Source organism: Netta rufina (genome assembly GCF_964035555.1).
Source record: "Netta rufina genome assembly, chromosome: 5".
NCBI classification, from domain to species: domain Eukaryota; kingdom Metazoa; phylum Chordata; class Aves; order Anseriformes; family Anatidae; genus Netta; species Netta rufina.
This window is the reverse complement of record NC_140128.1, coordinates 12777296-12796196: the sequence shown is the minus strand read 5'-3', so window position 1 is coordinate 12796196 and position 18901 is coordinate 12777296. Positions and strand designations below refer to the sequence as shown.

Here is an 18901-nt window from a genome sequence, read left to right as displayed (position 1 = left end):
AAGTGAGGGAACAGCAGTAGTTGAAGTGCAACTGCCTCCAGTCCGTGAAAGAGCGTTTGTGAAGGATTAGGAGTTCTTCATCTTGCATGCACCCCAGTAAAACGGCAGAGCTGTCAAGCTGTGAGCCGTGTGCCTGTCACTAATGGATCGCTGCATGGTAACCATCTTCCTTTCAAGAGGGCTCTTGGGTGTAGCTCAGTCATCACTGCCACTTGTGGCAGGAGGCCAGGCCACCAGTGGTTTCTTACTAGTGGTCTGAAGGCTCGGTGCACGTGCTATGAAAAAGGTAGATGATAATGGCTCCCTTCTCCACTCTTTTTTAAGAAACTACTGGCCCTGCTTTCTGAGTTAATCTTCCTGCATCACTACTCTCGGATACCTTCCGGTGCTGAACCATGAGCTGCTTTTTGCAAGTCTTTCCCCAGTTGCATATATATGGTTTTCTTGTGTGGTGGTGGTGGAAACTTCTTGGTCTGTGAGCTTGTAGAGATACACAGGAGAAAAAGAGGAGATAACTTCCTGGAAGTAGGCCAACTAATACATCACGGATGGCACTGTCCTATCATGTTAGGTCTTATCTCATATCTGAAGTAACACTGTTAGTGGGAACGCAAGGACGAAAATCTTTCAAGTACTGATGAAGTGGGACTTGGTCATTCTTTGCATCTATCTCGGGAGCCAGTTGTGCTATTTCAGAGGTAAAATTAATACAGCTTGAGCAAGGAGATAGTGGACAGTTGCAACAACTGAAATATCATCTCTTCTTATACTTGGCATGCCTCTACCCATGAACTGGCACATCACTAGATATTTATCAGACTAACAAGAGCTTTCTGGTAGTGTTTTGCTTTGATTTTGTTTTTGCATCAAGTGTGCTTGCCCAGTAAATATGAGGTCCTGTTGCTGCTATGCCTGACTGCCTGTTCACCTTACCCAGTGGTGGCAAGCCACATAGTGGCCTTGCAGCACAGACTTTGTGAGCAGCAAGTGCTACATCTGTGTCTTTCTTGATGAGGAGGATGTAAGAAATAATGTGGGAGCAGGGGTCTGGCATGAGGAACCAAATGTGTTGGCTATTTTGAGGCTCAACCAAAGGCCAGGCTTCTTTGTCTCCCCAAAATACTGGAGTGTTCTAGCTAGTTGTGATTTTGCAGAAAGTGAGTCATTGCTATGGTCTGAAATTGGTTGATCTTCTAGTAATGAATAATGCTATGTAGAAGACACTGTGGCAGCTTGGACTCCTCCTCAGTTGGCTGGGTTTGCCCACTCTTCAGGCCTCTTGTGGCTAAGCTTGTCAGCCAGCTGCTAACCTTGCAGCGCGTGCATGTTGAGTTACACACCAGCATCTACAGGCTGCAGGGGTGGGGGGGGAACTCTTTTTCCACACGCTTTGAGATACCTTGAAACAGAAGTCAGAGTTGTGAGGGTTTTCACGTTAATAATTCATGCTTCCTTTTCTGTTTAAGCTGAAGATGAAGAGATGCCAGGCACTTCTCGGGAACACTGCTCCTCCTCGCTGAAGAGGGCCAGTGCAGGAGTCAGCCAGCTCTCTGGGCCCTCCTTCCTCCACACCTCCTCCTCGTCGGAGCACTCAGAAGCTATCAGCCAAAGGCAGGAATTGCACCGTCCATCACCACGCACCTCCTCGTCCTGCAGACCCCCACGCCCCCGCACAAGGAGCCCGCCCCTCTCCAGCTTCGATCGCCAGCTTCTTCATTCCCACTCGCAGCAAACAGAGCTGTTCAGGCAGTTCTGCCAGGAGCTGGTGGCTATTCACAGGGACATGGCAGAGAGCATGCATGTCATCGGTCAGAAGATGGCTGACCTCACCAGCCAGGTTGGCCAGATGTGCCAAACCCTGTCAGAAATCCGTGATGGGGTCCAGGCTTTCCATAGGATACAGGGTCCTAGTGTCGTGCAGGGATCTCTTCTGCAAGCAGCTTGCACAAAACCAGCCCCTGAGCCCAGTGCAGAGTCTAACCAAACCCCCTCAAAACAGACTCCTCCTGCACGGACTACCAGGTCACGAAAGAGAAAGCACCATTTTTAGTCTGCTTCTTGTAAAGAAGGGTGCCCTGTGCTGAGCTGCTGCATGCTCGCGTGGCCTCTACATGTGTATTAGTACTCTGTGGGGAAGGTCGACAGCCACCCCCAGCCCATCCATCCCCCAGCTAACATCCAATAAAGCACTGTGAATTATGGCAGCTGAACAGTAGTGCTGTCCCTCTGCAGTGGCAAAGAGGAATCTCAGACCTTATAGAGCTTGGGATGTAGGGCATCTTTCTATTCATAGAGATTAGGAGATTTCACTGTTTTCCCCATGCTTTAAACACTCTGTAAGCTAAGAGATACAGTAGGGAATCATTATCTTGATCTCTTTTTGTGCCTGTGAAACATTATTTACTGAGGCAGTGTCCTAGAGAGCTCCCTTTGCAATCAACCCACAAATCTACCCTAATACAGCCTTCCCATCATCTTCCTGTGAATTAGTGTATGCGCTCTGCAGAGTCTTAACTAACAGATGCATCCTTACAGCTCTAAAGATTTATTGCTCATTATTTTTATCTTGTGTTCAGCAATAATGGGCAATTCAGGGCTTACTGTGACTGTTAGGCATAGGTTTGGGGAAAGGTATACAAAAGCAGAGCATATGCAGGGAAGGGAAGAAAGCTCAAAGCTGAGAGAGCTTTCTGCCATCAGAATGACAGGAGAAAAGATCTGAGCTTTGTGTGGCATTAGACTGCTGAGAAGGGCTGCTATGGCATGTGCCTGGATGCTGCAATACCACGTGCATTTATATCAAATAGTTTAATCTTTGTCTCCTCCAGTCTTATCTGAAACCCTCACCTACCTTTCACAATTGCACTTAAAATATGGTTATTTCGTAATATGACAGCTCTTAAACAAAATTGTATCATATTATTTCCTTGCATGTTGTAATCTTTAGTTTTGAATCACCTCTCCCTCCTCAAAATGTGAGAGACTGCACAGAAACAAGGGAAGATACAGGGCCTGCTTCTGACCTCAAGGACAATTTGGTTTTGTGTCACTGTAACTCTGTCAACTTCAGTACAGCTACTTGGGACTTGCTCAGTATTACTTAGGGTGGAATCTGTACTGTGTTCTTCTATCATGAAGAGTTTACAACCTCAATTCCCAGCTGTATAGTTTAAGTTCTTGAACATGTTGCTTTTATACTGCTTCCTTTTCCCTTAGAGATGCAAGAGAGAACTGTTAAAACATTTTAATTGCTTTAGTGCTGCATGAGGTTTCCATGTACAATCCCAATTCCTAAACTAATCTTTAATAATGTCACCTCAGGTGGTGATAACATACGTGACAGCTTTTTTACAGCATCTCTGTTTTCCGCTTGATTTGCACATCTGCACCTACTGTGCTGCCCCCATCTCCGGATGAATCTGGACCATTATCATGTCATGCCTCAGCAGGGAAGAGGGCCGAGGTGTTATCCACATACAGTTAGCACACCACTGCTCTCTGGGCTGTTCTATTGTGGGGAAAGGTGGGTTGCTGAAAACTGTTCAAGTTAACATGAATACCCATCATCACGTAACGTGTGGGCTACAGGCTTAGTCAAAAAGTTGTTTAGATTTCAGCAGGAATGGAACGTAGACAGCACAGAATAGCAGAAGGATGGCTCATTTTATGTCTTCTTGAAGGATCTTCTTCAATCTGTTGGCCTGTCCTTTCAAAGCATAGTGCACTAGCTTCTCTGATGGGAAGGTGACTGTATGTCTCCTGTGTCAGGCATTCCTGATGTTCTTTTCCTTTTTTCTTCTTAATTGTTCTGTAATCCTAATTCGAGTAATTTATTTTTAGTGGTTTGGTAAAAGGCCCTGGCTCAAGGAAGTAGAGGTCTGGTAAAAAGAAAGACCTGCTTTCTTCTGAGGAATGACCCGGTTTGGTTTTGTGCAAAGGAAGTTCCTCATAGTGCTGGCACCAGACCAGGGCACTTACCTTCCTGTGAGGATGTCCTTTTACTTCTGTTGTACCGTTTGTGTTCTGCAAAAGTCACAGTCTCTCTTCAGTTGAAGGGAAGATTGGGGAAAATGGTCTAAGTGGATCTAATAATATGAATCATGGAGAAATGAAAAATGGTGATATGTTTTAAAGGCTTTCTGAGTCAATACAGTGCTGCTGCTATATATTAGAGGTAGGATTTTATATTTTTATAATAAATGGTCCCTGCTGATGTTCTCCCATGGATATACTGATAGGATTAGTTCCTTTGATGTTGTCTGGGGGGATTCCATGCGGGAACCCTCAGGTCAGCAGAGGAGGAGGCTCCCGCCAGTGCTGAGCGCTGGAGGGAGTTAGGGGTGCTGTTGGCATCGTCGCTGCCAACAGTTTGCCTGCACAGATGCCTTGAGAGAGAGAGAGAGAGAACCCGTTGTCCTTGCACAGGAATTGCAACCTTCGTGCAACCCCCCAGAGGCTGGGCTCTGGTCTGGAGAAGGGACCTTGTACTATGGACTGACTGAGTTCTCCCCCAGTTTCCTCTGTGGACTATTACAGATTGGCCCAGCTCTGGGGACCTGTTGCCTGCCCTGTGTAGACCCCTTGGTGGAATGGCTTTTCTGTACTGGCTCGCAAAGGATACTTCCTCCTGCACACAGCATGTTAACTGAAGTAAGTGCCCGTGTTAAAGCAAACTGCTGTGCTCAGCCCCGCTGTCTCCATGTCTTGTCCATGCTGAAAAAAATCCTCTCTCTCAAAGTATTTTTGTTAAGATTGCAATAAATATATAACACTTTTAACACAGCTGCTGTTGAGTCATTTGTTTCTCTCATCAAATTTCTGCCTGAACATGTTACACGTCGCTCCAGACCCTACCCGTCACAGATTCTGAGTCTCCTCAGGAGCGCTCAGCATCGGAGAGCTGGGGCGGTGGTTGAGTGGTGGCCGCCATGGTGCCTGCCTGGGCTGCTAGCAGCTTTCCTGCTGCACCTCCTGCCACGGCAGCACCGTGACTTGACCCACCTTGACTTTGGAAAGACCCGTGGCCTTTTCCTGGTGGTGCTCTGATGACGGGCTATCCACAGAGCATCGCTGGGGCTAGCCAAAGGATGAGCAGTGGAGGGGTCAGCAGGGAGGGGGAAGGCATGGGGCAAATCTTTGGGAGAGGAGCAGAAGCCTGAGCTGCTGGCTGCAAGGTCTCCCTTGTACCCCACCACCTCTCCCAGCTGCTCCTGTTGCCTTGCTGCTGAGGCTGGGAAGGAAAAGGCCCTGGCTGCCAAAAAATACTTTGCCTTTTTTTAAGTGTGCTCACTGGACTATCCCAAAACGTGACAATTTGGCTTCCTAAAAGGGCCATGGCTTAGAAAAAAAGGACTATGAGGACAGTCACAGCTGGGGCAGGTGCCCCTGTGGAGCTGTGCTTCCACCAGCCATGGGGTTGATCCAAGCCTCCACAGCAGCAAGCAGAGCTCGTAGATGCTCTCCTTCAGTGCCAGGACTGTCTCAGCGGTTCGTCCTGAGCAGCCTGGGCAGAGTTTGTTGTCCTCAAGCCTTGCCAGGAGCCTTGTCCATCCCAGGGCCCAAGTGGTTGGGAGGTCCGTGCCTCAGGGCAGATGAAGCGTCCTCCTTGGAGCTCCAGATGGCTGGGCCTGCCCCAGCAGTGGTCCCATCCCTGCTCCTCCTCCAGGGATCACAGTCCCACAGGAAACCTGCTGTGACAGCGGTGCCATTTTTGTCCCAGGTGTCTGAACAAAGGTTTTTTGTTGCCTTTTACCAGTTGCGTGTTGGGCATGGGGTCTCCTCAGGCAGTTTGTGGCCCTGCCTCTCTGAGCAGAGTGGGGTTTAGGAGTGGCTCAAACCATGACGTGCAGCAGCACTGGGCGTCTTAGCCCAACAAGTGGAATTCGAGTTTTATGCAATCCTTCCTAACCTGTGTAATTTGTGCCTTTGGGGCTGCTGGAGTCAGGGCTGGGCAGCGTTGGTTGGAAAGCATTTTTGTCTTTGTGGATGATCTCATCCGCATTCACATTACCTCAGGAAATTATTGCAGATACAACCTTTCTCTCTCACAACGTAAACCAGCTCCGGGCTGCCAGCAGCCATGAAGAAACGTGTTAATGACCGTATTATTCCATAACTGTTTGCGAAGGGCTTTTTTAACCTCTCAGAGAGAGATCTCCAGTGCCAGTCGCTGCTGGGCAGCAGCGCTGACAGACTCTCAGAGGCAGAACCTTGGAGGAGCTCAGGGGCAGGAGGAGAGCCAGCAGGAAAAGCACACTAATGCTTAATAAAATACTTCATAAGAAAAGAGAGGAGTGGCTAACCAGTCTCTCCCCTCTATGTACAAAATAGTGTTTTAGAGAATTTTCTAACCCTCATTGCTGGGAGGCATCCTGGCATTTTGCTAGCATGGGGGAGAGCATCTCTGAGGATCACCCACGCAGCAGAGCATCAGACTGACTGCAGCAAATGGCTGCATCTTCTGGGTGCAGTGGCAGGTCTGTCTGGATGACCACCACAGCTTTTGTGATGACTAACATCCAGAAGTGTCAGCCTGGCAGGAGCAGCTGAGCACCTTTGCTGGACCTCCTTCCCACCACAGTGCGTCAGGCCTCTGCTCCTTCTCAAATGCATAAACCAGTGGTCTAAAGGTTTATTAGTTTTGTCATAAAAAATACATAAAAATAAGAGTTAATAAAAAGTCAATGTTTGGCTTATTTTGGCAATGTCAGAGCCTGTTTAAATAATTGCTGAAGACTGCAGAGCATCCCGGATAACACAGCTGGGAAAAATGCAGCTGATTCCAGGCACATGCACAGTTGCTTAACATTAAAACCAGAACTGCTGCAGCCTTGGGCGGTCTGAGACACTGCCGACTCATTTTCTGTGTTTTGTGGGAAGTTTGACCAAGTTTATGACCTTATCTGTGTGGGTGAGAGTGGTCACATGCATGTGGGCTGGTGTCTTTATCTGTGCATGCACGTGGCCAGAGAAAAAAGGGCATTCAGAGAAAAATTGACAGCTTCCTTAAGCCAAGAAAATGCCTGTGAGCTAGAAGGGAACGTTTGGGCAAGGGCTGGTAGCAACACACTGCTCGTCTCCATTAATGTCACTGCAGCAGGGAGTGCTGAATAACTGAGGCAAATGGCACATGAGAGGAAAAGGTTTTCAGCTGTGAACCAGTCAGGTCTGCTCGCAGGTCTTCTAGTCCTGGGCAGTTGTCAGGCTGTACACAGAGGCAGCTAGAGCCATTATTACCAAGCCTTTTCATGAATAGTATGATCCTACCTATAGATCTCTGTCTAACCAAGTTGCACAGGGTGCCAAGTGGTTGGAGTAGTGAATTAGTATGTTTCTGCTGAGCTGAAACTTAAACGTTTTATATCTGGAAGACAAACCACATGCTCAGAAAGCAACTTTTCTGTTGGCACTGCCCAGAGGTCCCCACAGCACGGTGCTGGCATTTCAGTTAGTGTTTCCCTAGACTTCAGGGCTGAATGTCGAAATGCAAAATCTTACAGTACTGGCACGAGCTTGGTTTCCTTTTGGACTACCAGCAAATACCCCTGTGTGTGTTGGGTATCCATCTTTCTCTCCTGAGTTATCTCAATTCTGCTTGACCAAGAGAAGAGAAGCAAGGAAATCTGGTTTCTACTAAAAAAGAAGATAATGTTGGGAAAGACACCAGAGGAGTGGCCCTGCCATATTCAGGATGCCCCTAAGAACAAGCGAGGCCCTGGGATGTGAAATGCTGGTAGGGAATCTAGAAGTCCTTGTTTGCATCACCAGGCAGAGTCTTCTGCCAGTGAGAACCTGCATCACCATTACTGGCAGAGATACTCCTTCAGGTCGGATGTACAGTGTAGTCACTTCCCCAGCAGAAATGGACTCACTGGTTTAGTGCTCCCTGGGTGTCCATGCTCGTTGTCCTATACCTCTGGCAATTTGCACACCATTGCGTATAACTCCATGCTTTCCAGTCTGGCTGTGTCGATGGCTCTCTCTGAAGGTCATTCCAGCATCATCACGGTTGTCATCATGGTGCAAGGGCTGGGGGGGGCGCAGGAGAGAAAATGTGTGCTTCACGCCTGCCTTCTCACCTCGCCCTCAGGTATGTGATCATCTCCCGGGAGGAGAGGGAACAGAACCTGATGGCCTTCCAGCACAGCGAGAGGATTTACTTCCGTGCCTGTCGTGACATCCGTCCTGGGGAGAAGCTGCGGGTCTGGTACAGCGAGGACTACATGAAGCGGTTGCACAGTATGTCCCAGGAGACCATCAACAGAAATCTCACAAGAGGTGAGTCCCTCTCTTTCCACCCTTTCCCCAGTCCCCTTTGGCCACCACGTTGGTTGCACCAAGTGCAGTGGGTGAAGTAGGTGATGCCCAGGCTGTGCGAGGAGAGCTGCCCTTGTACACGCAGCTCACATCTGGGCAAGAGCCCCCAGTTCTGTGTGCCGTGGATGGAAGTTGCTGCATGAGAAGGACAATGTAAACACTGTCACGGGATCATAAAAGAAAGATTTGTGTTGTGTTGTGTTGTGTTGTGTTGTGTTGTGTTGTGTTGTGTTGTGTTGTGTCATGTCATGTCATATCGTGTTGTGTTGTGCCATCTTGTGTTGTGTTGTGTCGTGTTGTGTTGTATAGTCTGTGTGCTACCAGGGCCTGATGCAAAGCCCAGGAATCCCCTCTCACAAAACTTTCTGGCCTGAGGATCACCAAACTGGTGGTCCCAGAGACAGGCGCTGGGTTTGTCTTTGAACATACCACTTCCTCTGGCTCCCCTGAGCAGCTTGTTCAAGGGAGTTCTGGCTGGTTTTGCGTGCATATGAAAGAGAGATTTCCTTGGTGTGTTTGTATGTCCATTTTCCTGGCTTAATTTATCTCCTCTTTCTTCAGAAAGATAATTTGGGATCGGCGCGACATCAGCTCCTTAGTCTTACAACCTTAGAGTGCTTGTACAGCGTACAGGAGGCTTTGTACTTGTCAGATTGATTCTTCCCTGGATAAAAATTGTTATCTTGTCTTAGCAATAGTCATGCTGGAACAAACCCAGCGGTCCTTTAGGTCAGCGTAATGTCAGCACTACAGGAAGCTTTAGAGGAAGGCAAAAATTCTTAATGCATCTATTCATCTGTACAATGCTGAGACCTGAAGTTAATTAAGGGCATTTCTTTCCAGGCCTAGCCACAGAACAGCAGGGCCTCAGAGGGGCAGCCACACTAAAAATAACTTTCTAATTAAAATTCCCGTGTATATTATTACACAGCTGCTGTTGCTGCCTTGACTTGGTAAAAGGTGTCTCCTCTTTAAGCATGGGGTGGACAAGATGTCCTGAAAAAGATGGTTGTCCTCCATCACCTTGGAGTTCTTATGCACTTGCAGTTGTTACATCTTGATGGCCGTGCTTGGGCAATTCCCACGTCTGAATTAACACCGGTATGAATGTGCGTTTCTCTGTTAATGACCGTATTAATCACTGAGTGATAAGGTACATGCTGCAGTGGTTTTGCTGCATCCCATGCAGATGTTAGCTGTCCAGATGGCTTAGTACTTTCTGAAAGGACTGCAACAGACAGGCTGTGCCCTGAGAGGAGCTGTGTTGCAGCACTGGTCTGGAGGGGCTCCAAGGCTATGAGCCCTGCCCTATAGACTTGCCTTTAGTCTTGATTTATCATGGTTTGTGTCAGCTGAAATGATAACACAGCTGGCTCGGTGCTACGAGTGCTGTGAAGATCTGCCTCTGAGCTCCTTAGGACCTGCAATATCCTGCCTCACACTTGGGCAGAAGCTTAGGTGGCTGTGTATACCATGCTAGAAAACTCCTGACATCTCAGTGAGCCCATCCTTCAACCAGCTGGGCTCCAGGCTGTGTTCGCAAGAGGAGCACAGGAGTGTTGTTAAAATGGAGCATCACTTAGGGCCACTGCTAGACTTTTGAGACATTGCATCCTCAGCTGGGAGGGCACTGGGGGTGCGATCAGAGAAGGGCACAAAAATCTGCTGGGCTGTTTCCTGTTTAAAAGATTCCAAATTCCCTGCAGATGAACCAGTAAAGTGAAGTCACAAGCTTTACTAACTCACAGAAAGTAACATGGTTCCTGGGTTTTGTTTCTATCGGTAGTTTCTGACCCGCCTCATCACTGGAGTTGATACCAATAATATGAGGGATCGTCTTGGGATTTCTGGCTTTTCCATAGGGCCAAATCATTCAGTTGGCTAGGGGAAAAAATCACCAAGAAAGAAGAAGGATCCATTCTCTAAAACCCTACCTCTGCCAATAGTTCTTAGAGTCCATAACAGAAAATGTTAGGACAGAGACCCAAAGCTCTGTCTGTATAAATTCTCCAACAGGATGCGTTGCAAACAAGGGCTGTTGTTATGGATTTGCTCAAGAAGTGTCTGGGGTTCCCAGCCAGCATCAAAACCCAGTACATAACCCCTGCCATGCAGGCCAACCCTTTTTATGGTGCCTTACTCTAACTGTTTTTGAGTCTTGCATCTTTTCTGCATTCTTAGCATTGCTCTCCTTAGAGAGGGAACGGTAGCTTTTACTCCGTAACTCTTATGAAAGCATGAATACACTTTAAAAGCAAACAAAACCAAAAAGCAGCATAAAGCAGCGTCTTGTTTGGGAAGCCATCAATGCTTGAAGTTATTTACAAGATAGAAGAATGATGGAAATTGAGCCAAACCTATCGTCTTTTGAATTTCCAGGTAAGGAAATCTGGCTATTCCCTTTATTTTAAGCAATTAATAATTTGTATGAGGTTGCTTTTGTTAATGTGTTTTGTTTTTTTTAATCACTGAATGGCCATGCTCTTAGACTCCACTGGCACAAGCTAGATATCCCATCTGTGGAGGGCATACACCCATTGTAGCTCAGTTGACAATGCGTACCTTGGGCTTTAAGACTGCAAGTTATTTTTACTCCTTTGCCTTTGCATTTCTGGAGCAGCCTCCAAACTGAAAAAGAGTAAAGGGGGATGCAACCTTTGTGCTGTGGCGTGCACAGATGCTGGGGTTCTCGTGAAACAGTCTGAATCTCTCGCTGCACTGCTGTACACTCGATACCTTTTACCAAGTCAAAACAGGCACAGGTCTTCCAGCCAGCCAAAATGGCATTTGGGCTCTGGGCATTAGGTTCCACCATGATCAGTGATTTACCTCATAGGCTCCTTCCACCGCAGGTTGGTTATACCGCTAGGTTAAACAGGCTGCCTGTAGTTTCTCTTCTCTTTAAAGTGTGTGGGTCCTACTCCGCTGTGGCTACCCAGGACTGTCTCTGTTTTTGCGGACGTGCCCATTAGCAGGGCTCCTCCTCTCGCGAGCCTCGGTTTCCACTGAGTCGTGTCAGTTCCCTGGTTTATAACGCAATGTACAGACCTGCAGGGATTCAGCCTACCTTTTTGTTCTTTTTTTTTTTTTTTTCATTCAAGTTTTAGATTGAGGGATGTTGCTCGGTTCCCGGTGATAATCCCCACCCCTCGTTTTCCTTTCTAGGAGACAAAAGGTTACAGAGGGAAAAGTCAGAAAAGAATGTGGAAAATCAAGAGGACATGAGGGGGCCACTCCAGCTCACTACGTTAAAGCAAGGGAAGAGCCCCTACAAGCGCAGCTGTGACGAGGGGGAATCTCACCCCCAAACAAAGAAAAAAAAGATTGACCTCATCTTCAAAGATGTCCTGGAGGCTTCATTGGAGTCTGCCAAATTTGAAGAGAACCAGTTAGCAACAAGTACACCACTTACCATCAGAACAGCATCTAAATACCAGGCTGAAGACATTTTTGAGAGGTGTGGCACTGCCATGCAGCACAGCTCCCTGAACCTCAGCAGAAACCGGAGTGAAGAGGAGTGGAAGATCCCCCATGGTTCCTCTTTCAGTTCTGCCAAAGAAGTGGGGATCCTTGAAGACGATGAAGAAGAGCCTCTGTCTCTGAAAGCAGACAGCCCAACTGAGCTGTCACTGGCCTCTGCACAGGGCAACTCCCATGAAATCCCCACCACCTCCTTCTGCCCTAACTGCATCCGCCTGAAGAAGAAGATCCGGGAGCTGCAGGCTGAGTTAGACATGCTGAGATCTGGGAAGTTACCTGAGCCACCCGAGCTACCGCCCCAGGTACCCGAGCTCCAAGAGTTCTCAGACCCCACAGGTAAGCCTTGCCGAGTATCAGCCTTCTCCAAACCCTGCCTAAGGAAAGTAGGGAGATGCCTGTGTGCTGTGTACCCATCTAAAGCGTTTTGCTCTGAGTATTCAGGTGAACACGTGGTTCCGTGGAAGGTTCGTTGTCAGGTTTTGTGAACGGGTGGGACAAGAACTGATGCTGGAGGCACAGTGGAAGACACTGTCTGGGAAAGACTCTGTATGACGACTCGCTCTATTTGTTGCCATTGTAATCAATCATGCACTGCCAATAAAAGAGACATTCCATTGCAGACAGTTTGTTTGCTGTATTTTTGATGCATTCTCTTTCAGCGGAAGCCCCTCCCCAGTACCTTACATGCTACCAAGAAGCATTGCTTGAAAGTCCGAATGACTCAGTGGTAACACTGAAGTTTGCGCTCTTTGTGTATGAAATAATGTGTGCCTGGCTGTGTCAGGAAGGCTGTGCCTTCACTGGAAGGCACTCTCTGTTTTCTCCACTACCTTACCACAAAACAAGGGGCCCTTTTTGAAGGTACTTCATTTCTGACAGGAGCATGCTATTGAGCAGCCACGAACCTTCACCAAAGGAATATTTGGGTCATATCATGTATTGTGCAAGTAGCCAGGATGTACTGTCATTTCTTGCTGTCCTTTGTGGCATGTTGGAGACAAAGTTCATATGCAGAAATGTTGATTTATTTTTCCTTCAAAGATGTAATTCAAATTGTACCCATAGCGCATTGTGGGCAGGGTACGTCCAGCTCATCAGGCAGTGCTCTACTGTCACAAGTAGTATGCTTCTCTAGCTCAAAGTCTTGTTAAATACCTTATTTTTTCCTCCTTTTCTTTTTTTTTTTTTTTTCCAGCTTCAGAAAGCATCATCTCTGTTCCCACCATCATGGAGGATGATGATCAAGAGGTGGATTCTGCTGATGAATCAGTTTCCAATGACATGATTGCTGCTACAGACGAGCCTTCCAAGATGTCTTCTGCAACGGGCCGGAGGATACGGCGGTTCAAGCAAGAGTGGCTTAAAAAGTTTTGGTTCCTGCGGTACTCCCCGACATTGAATGAAATGTGGTGTCACGTCTGTAGGCAGTACACAGTGCAATCCTCTCGGACTTCAGCCTTCATCATTGGCTCAAAGCAGTTCAAGATACACACAATAAAGCTTCACAGCCAGAGCAACCTCCACAAGAAGTGCCTGCAGCTTTACAAGCTCAGAATGCACCCAGAGAAGACAGAAGAGATGTGCCGAAATATGACCCTGCTCTTCAACACGGCCTACCACTTGGCTCTGGAAGGCAGGCCCTACTATGACTTCAGGCCTCTGGCAGAACTACTGAGAAAGTGTGAACTCAAGGTGGTGGATCAATACATGAATGAGGGAGACTGCCAAATCTTAATCCACCATATCGCCCGGGCTCTTCGAGAGGACCTGGTCGAGCGCATCCGACAGTCTCCTTTCCTCAGCATCATTCTGGATGGGCAGAGCGATGACGTGCTTGCCGACACAGTTGCAGTTTATGTACAGTACACGAGCAGCGATGGGCCTCCGGCAACCGAATTCCTGTCTCTTCAAGAACTGGGCTTTTCTACAACAGACAGTTACCTCCAAGCATTAGACAGGGCCTTTTCCAGCTTGGGAATCCGACTGCAGGATGAGAAGCCAACTATTGGCTTGGGAGTTGATGGTGCTAACATTACTGCCAGCCTGAGAGCTAACTTGTTCATGACAATCAGAAAGACCTTGCCGTGGCTTCTCTGCCTGCCCTTTATGGTACACAGACCTCATTTGGAGATTTTGGATGCAATCAGTGGGAAAGAACTGCCGTGCCTGGAGGAGCTGGAAAACAATCTGAAGCAGCTGCTCAGTTTCTATCGTTACTCTCCCCGACTGATGTGCGAGTTGAGGGTCACTGCTGCCACTCTGTGCGAGGAGACTGAGTTCTTGGGGGACATTCGAGCAGTGAAGTGGATCATTGGGGAGCAGAATGTGCTCAACGCTCTCATCAAGGATTACCTGGAGGTCGTGGCCCATCTCAAAGACGTCAGCGGCCAGACCCAGAGGGCAGATGCTTCCGCGATTGCCTTGGCCCTCCTCCAGTTCCTAATGGACTACCAGTCGATTAAACTCATCTACTTCCTGCTGGATGTGATTGCTGTGCTTTCACGCCTTGCCTATGTCTTCCAAGGGGAGTACCTTCTTGTGTCGCAGGTGGACGATAAAATAGAGGAGGCTATCCAGGAGATCAGTCGGCTAGCAGACTCGCCTGGGGAGTACCTGCAGGAATTTGAGGAAAACTTCCGTGAAAGCTTTAATGGCATTGCTGTGAAAAACCTACGGGTGGCTGAAGCCAAATTCCAGTCAATCAGAGAAAAGATCTGCCAGAAGACCCAGGTGATCCTAGCCCAAAGGTTCGATTCCCGTAGCCGGACATTTGTGAAAGCCTGTCAGGTATTTGACCTTGCAGCTTGGCCCAGAAGCACTGATGAGCTCATGAGCTATGGGAAGGAGGATATGGTACAAATATTTGAACACCTGGAGACGGTCCCATCATTTTCCAGAGAGGTTTGCAGAGAGGGGATGGACACCCGAGGGAGTTTGCTGATGGAGTGGCGAGAACTCAAGGTGGATTATTATACCAAAAATGGTTTTAAAGACTTACTCAGTCACATTTGTAAATACAAACAGAGATTCCCCCTCCTAAATAAAATAGTTCAGATCCTCAAAGTCCTTCCCACCTCATCGGCCTGCTGTGAGAAGGGGCGCAACGCCCTGCAGAGAGTGCGCAAAAACAACCGCTCTCGGCTCACACTGGAGCAGCTCAGTGATTTGCTGACGATTGCCGTTAACGGGCCGCCCATTGCCAACTTCGATTGCAAACGGGCGCTAGATAGTTGGTTTGAGGAAAAGTCGGGCAATAGTTACGCACTGTCAGCTGAGATGCTGAGCAGGATGTCGTCGCTCGATCAGAAGCCGATGTTGCAGAGCATGGACCATGGCTCTGAGTTTTACCCCGATATTTAGAAAGGAATGCCTCAGATCAGAAAGCTGTTGAATAATTTTTTTAATCTATACTCTAAACTTTGATATATTATATAAAATATATATATATATTATATATATTAAGGAAAAACCCACACTGAAAATTTAAAAGTTAAGACGATGTGCGTCTGATAGAAGCTAAGCAGAATTTTAAAGATTGAGACAATGTTTAGAAATTTACTGGTGTCTCCAACCATGGCAGCTGCAGTGTAGGTGGCAACATTTCATTCTTTAGAAGCATGTGCTGGGGCCATACTCTACATGTTCAAACCTAACAATCTATAAGCTAGATGACGGGTCTTTGTCAGCCTCCTTCTCCCAGCGGTTTCCTTTGTATGTGTGTTGTTGGTTTGTTGGGTTGATTTTTGTGTTGTTGTTGTTGTTGTTTTCCTCAGTTTTAATCTCTGCCTCTCTTTTCGTTGTTCAGTCCAGTTATTGAGCCATTTGAGCCTTTTGTTGACGACCGTCAGATTTCTGATTTCCGACAGAGCATCCTGTGCGTTCGTGTTGTCCCTGGCTGCCCAGCTCCACCTGGTGCTCTCTGTTCGAGTGGGAGCTTCTCGCACTCACAGAGGTTACTGGGTGGAGGGAAGGGCTGGGGCTGGGTTTTTGTTTGTTTTTGTGTTTTTTTTTTTCAGAAACACATGCCTCCACTAAACTGTGATGCCCCTTTCTCAGTTCTCCCTACTTTTGGGCTGTAGAGTAATACTTGGCTTTCAGCTCCTTTTATGATAACCATAGTACCAGTCTATCATACATATATTATAACATGATGTCATGTGCAGACTATAAAATAGCAAAATAGAGAAGGCAGGGGGAAATTTTTGCATTTATATTTTTATATTGTAGGAAATAAATATATATATATATATATATACAACTATTCATTCAAAACCAGGGCTGCTGTGGAAGCTAGACAGCCAATGAGTCAAGAGCCATCTCTGGGCAGAGATTCAAAGGCTTAAAAAATTATATTCTAATTTACATTATTTATACTATGTCTTTATAATCCTAGATTGTTGTGGGGTTTTTTGTTTGTTTTGTTTTGTTTTGTTTTGTTTGGAATGACTGAAAGAAAAACCTGCTGCAGTTTGGTAGCAGGGGCTATCAATGCAAGATTATCTTGGATTATAATCATGTGATGATGTCCTATAAAGGTTCACGTATTCTCTTGTGACCAAGGTAACATGTTCCACAGCACAGCAGACTGATGACAGCAGGAAGAAGGGATGCTCTACTTCTTCCTGTGAAACATTTCTTCCTTTCTTGAAGGGATGCGGAGTCCAGCCAAAATGTGAATGGGGGACTTGCACCTTCTATCACAAAAGAGATTGTTCTGTGGGCTTGGGGTTCTTCTTTGTTTTATTGTTGTAAAGTAAACGAGCTCCACGCTTTCACAAAAATATCACTTCAGGTTAGAAAAGCAAAAAAAAAAAAAAAAAAAAAAAAAAAAAGAAACAAAAAAGGTGCAAAAACTCCACAGATGCTAGTGCCTTGCCCCGCTGATGTGGCATGGACAGCACCAACCTGACCAGACCATCATGGGAGTGAGAACCTGTTGTCCAGAAGGTCTCCGAGCTGACAGGTTCTCACTTCCCAGAGGGATGAGCTTTGTGCCAAGCTGTGTTGTTTGGAAACATGATGGTGGTATCAGCAACACTGAACCTTTCCTTTCTCCTGTTACCCCCCTGCCCTTGGTCTTGGTGCTAAGATATCTCTAGAACCGTTGCTGCTAGTTGATAGCTTTTCATTTATATAAATATATATATATATATAATATTATTTTATTTTTTAAACTTTTTTCGTTTGTTTTCAATGGAGATGTAGCATGTTTGGAACCGATCTCTCTCGGAGTCACTTTCACTGCCAGGGTTCACACACTGTCTTCCCCAGGAAAACACACACCTCTACCTAGATCTCACTCACCTCCCACTAACCCGTTCGCCCTCAGCAGACCGGCACGGTTAATGTCGGTGGGCAACCAAGCCACTGCCTACCGGCTCAGCTCTCAGACCCGCGGACACAGCCAGGCTGGTGTTTTTGTCCGAGCTTTGGAAATGCTTTCCCTCTATCCCCATGGCGAGGAGGAGAGGTGGAGCCTGGCTGGAGCTCTTGCCGTGGCCAACCCTTGCCTCTTCTGCCCTGACTCGGCCCCGGTGTGGTTTGAGAGGGGCAGAGCAGCTCCCGCACATGCCGCGGGATGGCCAGGCGGGCAGGCTGCAGTCCGTAGCACTTACTCCCTTTCCCTCATACCGTACCTCAGATGACATGTGGCCTGCCGCGGGCTCGTTCGGATGGGGGGGAGCAAATGCGCCGGGGCCCCCCATGTGCCTCCGAACAGTGGGTGGGCACGGACACTTCTCCCCACTGCCCTCTGGCACGTCGCGGGCTAGGTTGGGGCATCAATACACAGCGCCTAGCAAGCAGAAAATTGTTTTATTTGCCTAAACTGTTCTTGCATTTTTTTCCCTGCCTTTCCCAGTAAATGATGTGATCAAATTGATCCATTTGCCTAAAGGCATAAGAGTTAAGCCGGAAGCCCTCCGGCATGGTACAGACTCAAGGCAGCTCTTTGTGTGACCACAAAATAGGGATCTCTGTACACGAGCTGTTTGTGGCCCTCCAGACCCAGCAGTTGGTTTTTGCTCATGGTGCTGCCGTAAAGCTGACGGATCTGTTTCCTTCCAGGGAGGTGGCAGGTCTCCTCCTTAATTACAATTTGAGGAGATGGTAAAAGCAAAAAGAGAGTCCCTGTAGAAGAATGGCTGCTCGGTGGGTCCCTGACCTGGAGATGGGCGACGTAAACTTAGATGTTGGAGACAGGCAGATGTGGGAGAGTCTTCCTGCTCAAGGTGTGCACAGATGTCTAGGGAAGTGTGGCAGCAGGAGCAAAAATAACAAAAAAATATATATATTTGCTGTGAGCTGCTGTAAGAGAGGCCAGCAAGACAGTTTCCCTCCTCCTCTTTTTTAATTTTCCTTTTCTCAACTCCATACCTCTTTGTGGGGGAGAAAAAAAAATCACCTGCCTTACTGTTTGCAGCACTGAAAACTCCTTGGCATGGGGCTTTTTTTCACGGAGGCCTACGTGAGGGAAGAGACACTTGGGAACAGGCTCCAGGCACCTCTGTAAACAGGAACAATTCCCCAGTGCTTGTGCTGAGCCGCCTAAAATGCCTGCGTGCAGCCTCCACTCCAAACCTCTTTGCTTTTTTTGCCACTGGGGAAAAAAATGGTACCTTGCCTTGGTTGGCAAGGTAAAAGCTGCCAGAGACTTGTTCAGAAATGATTCCTGTAATTTGCCACTCCTTCCTTTTGGTTCATTTGCAAATCCCACTTTCATCAGCGACATCTTTCACTGGGTGCTCTTATTCCCAGCGGCAAAGTGAAACGTGCAGCGGGTGACTTTTTCTCCAGGCAGCCAGCTGAAAAAGGGAAAGCGTTTGTTTCTTTTGCAAATAACTTTGCGTGTGTCCGTGAGCAGTGTCTGTGGGAAGAGCAATTCCCCAGGACTGGATATTGCTGATACCCATGAGCGGGAAAGGTCAGAGACCCCTTGCATTGGTCATGGGGGGGAAATGAGCACTCGGTGCAGCAGCCACAACACAAAGAACTCCCCATCACCCCCACATGAGAAAATAAACCCAGCCTTTGTACTAGTCAAGCGCAGGTGCTTTGCAAGTTTTCCCTCCAGGTTTATCCACCTATCTCAGATCTGTAGCTGTTA

The 18901-nt window shown here is 47.5% G+C and overlaps 1 protein-coding gene across 4 annotated transcripts in view; it reads left to right on the top strand.

Moving 5' to 3' along the window:
- Positions 1–15762, top strand: part of PRDM11 (PR/SET domain 11) — a 40244-nt gene extending 24482 nt beyond the window's left edge. Inside the window, exons 6-8 of one of the 4 annotated variants that reach the window (XM_084288216.1) lie at positions 8090–8277; positions 11482–12132; positions 12992–15762. In XM_084288216.1, the coding sequence (XP_084144342.1) occupies positions 8090–8277; positions 11482–12132; positions 12992–15156 (3004 nt within the window). In that variant the 3' untranslated portion in view covers positions 15157–15762. Of the gene's footprint in view, positions 1–1466; positions 2956–8089; positions 8278–10573; positions 10696–11481; positions 12133–12991 lie in introns of those variants that run through there. The other 3 variants (XM_084288218.1, XM_084288217.1, XM_084288219.1) reach the window with 3 other exon arrangements.
- The last annotated feature ends 3139 nt before the right edge of the window (positions 15763–18901 follow it).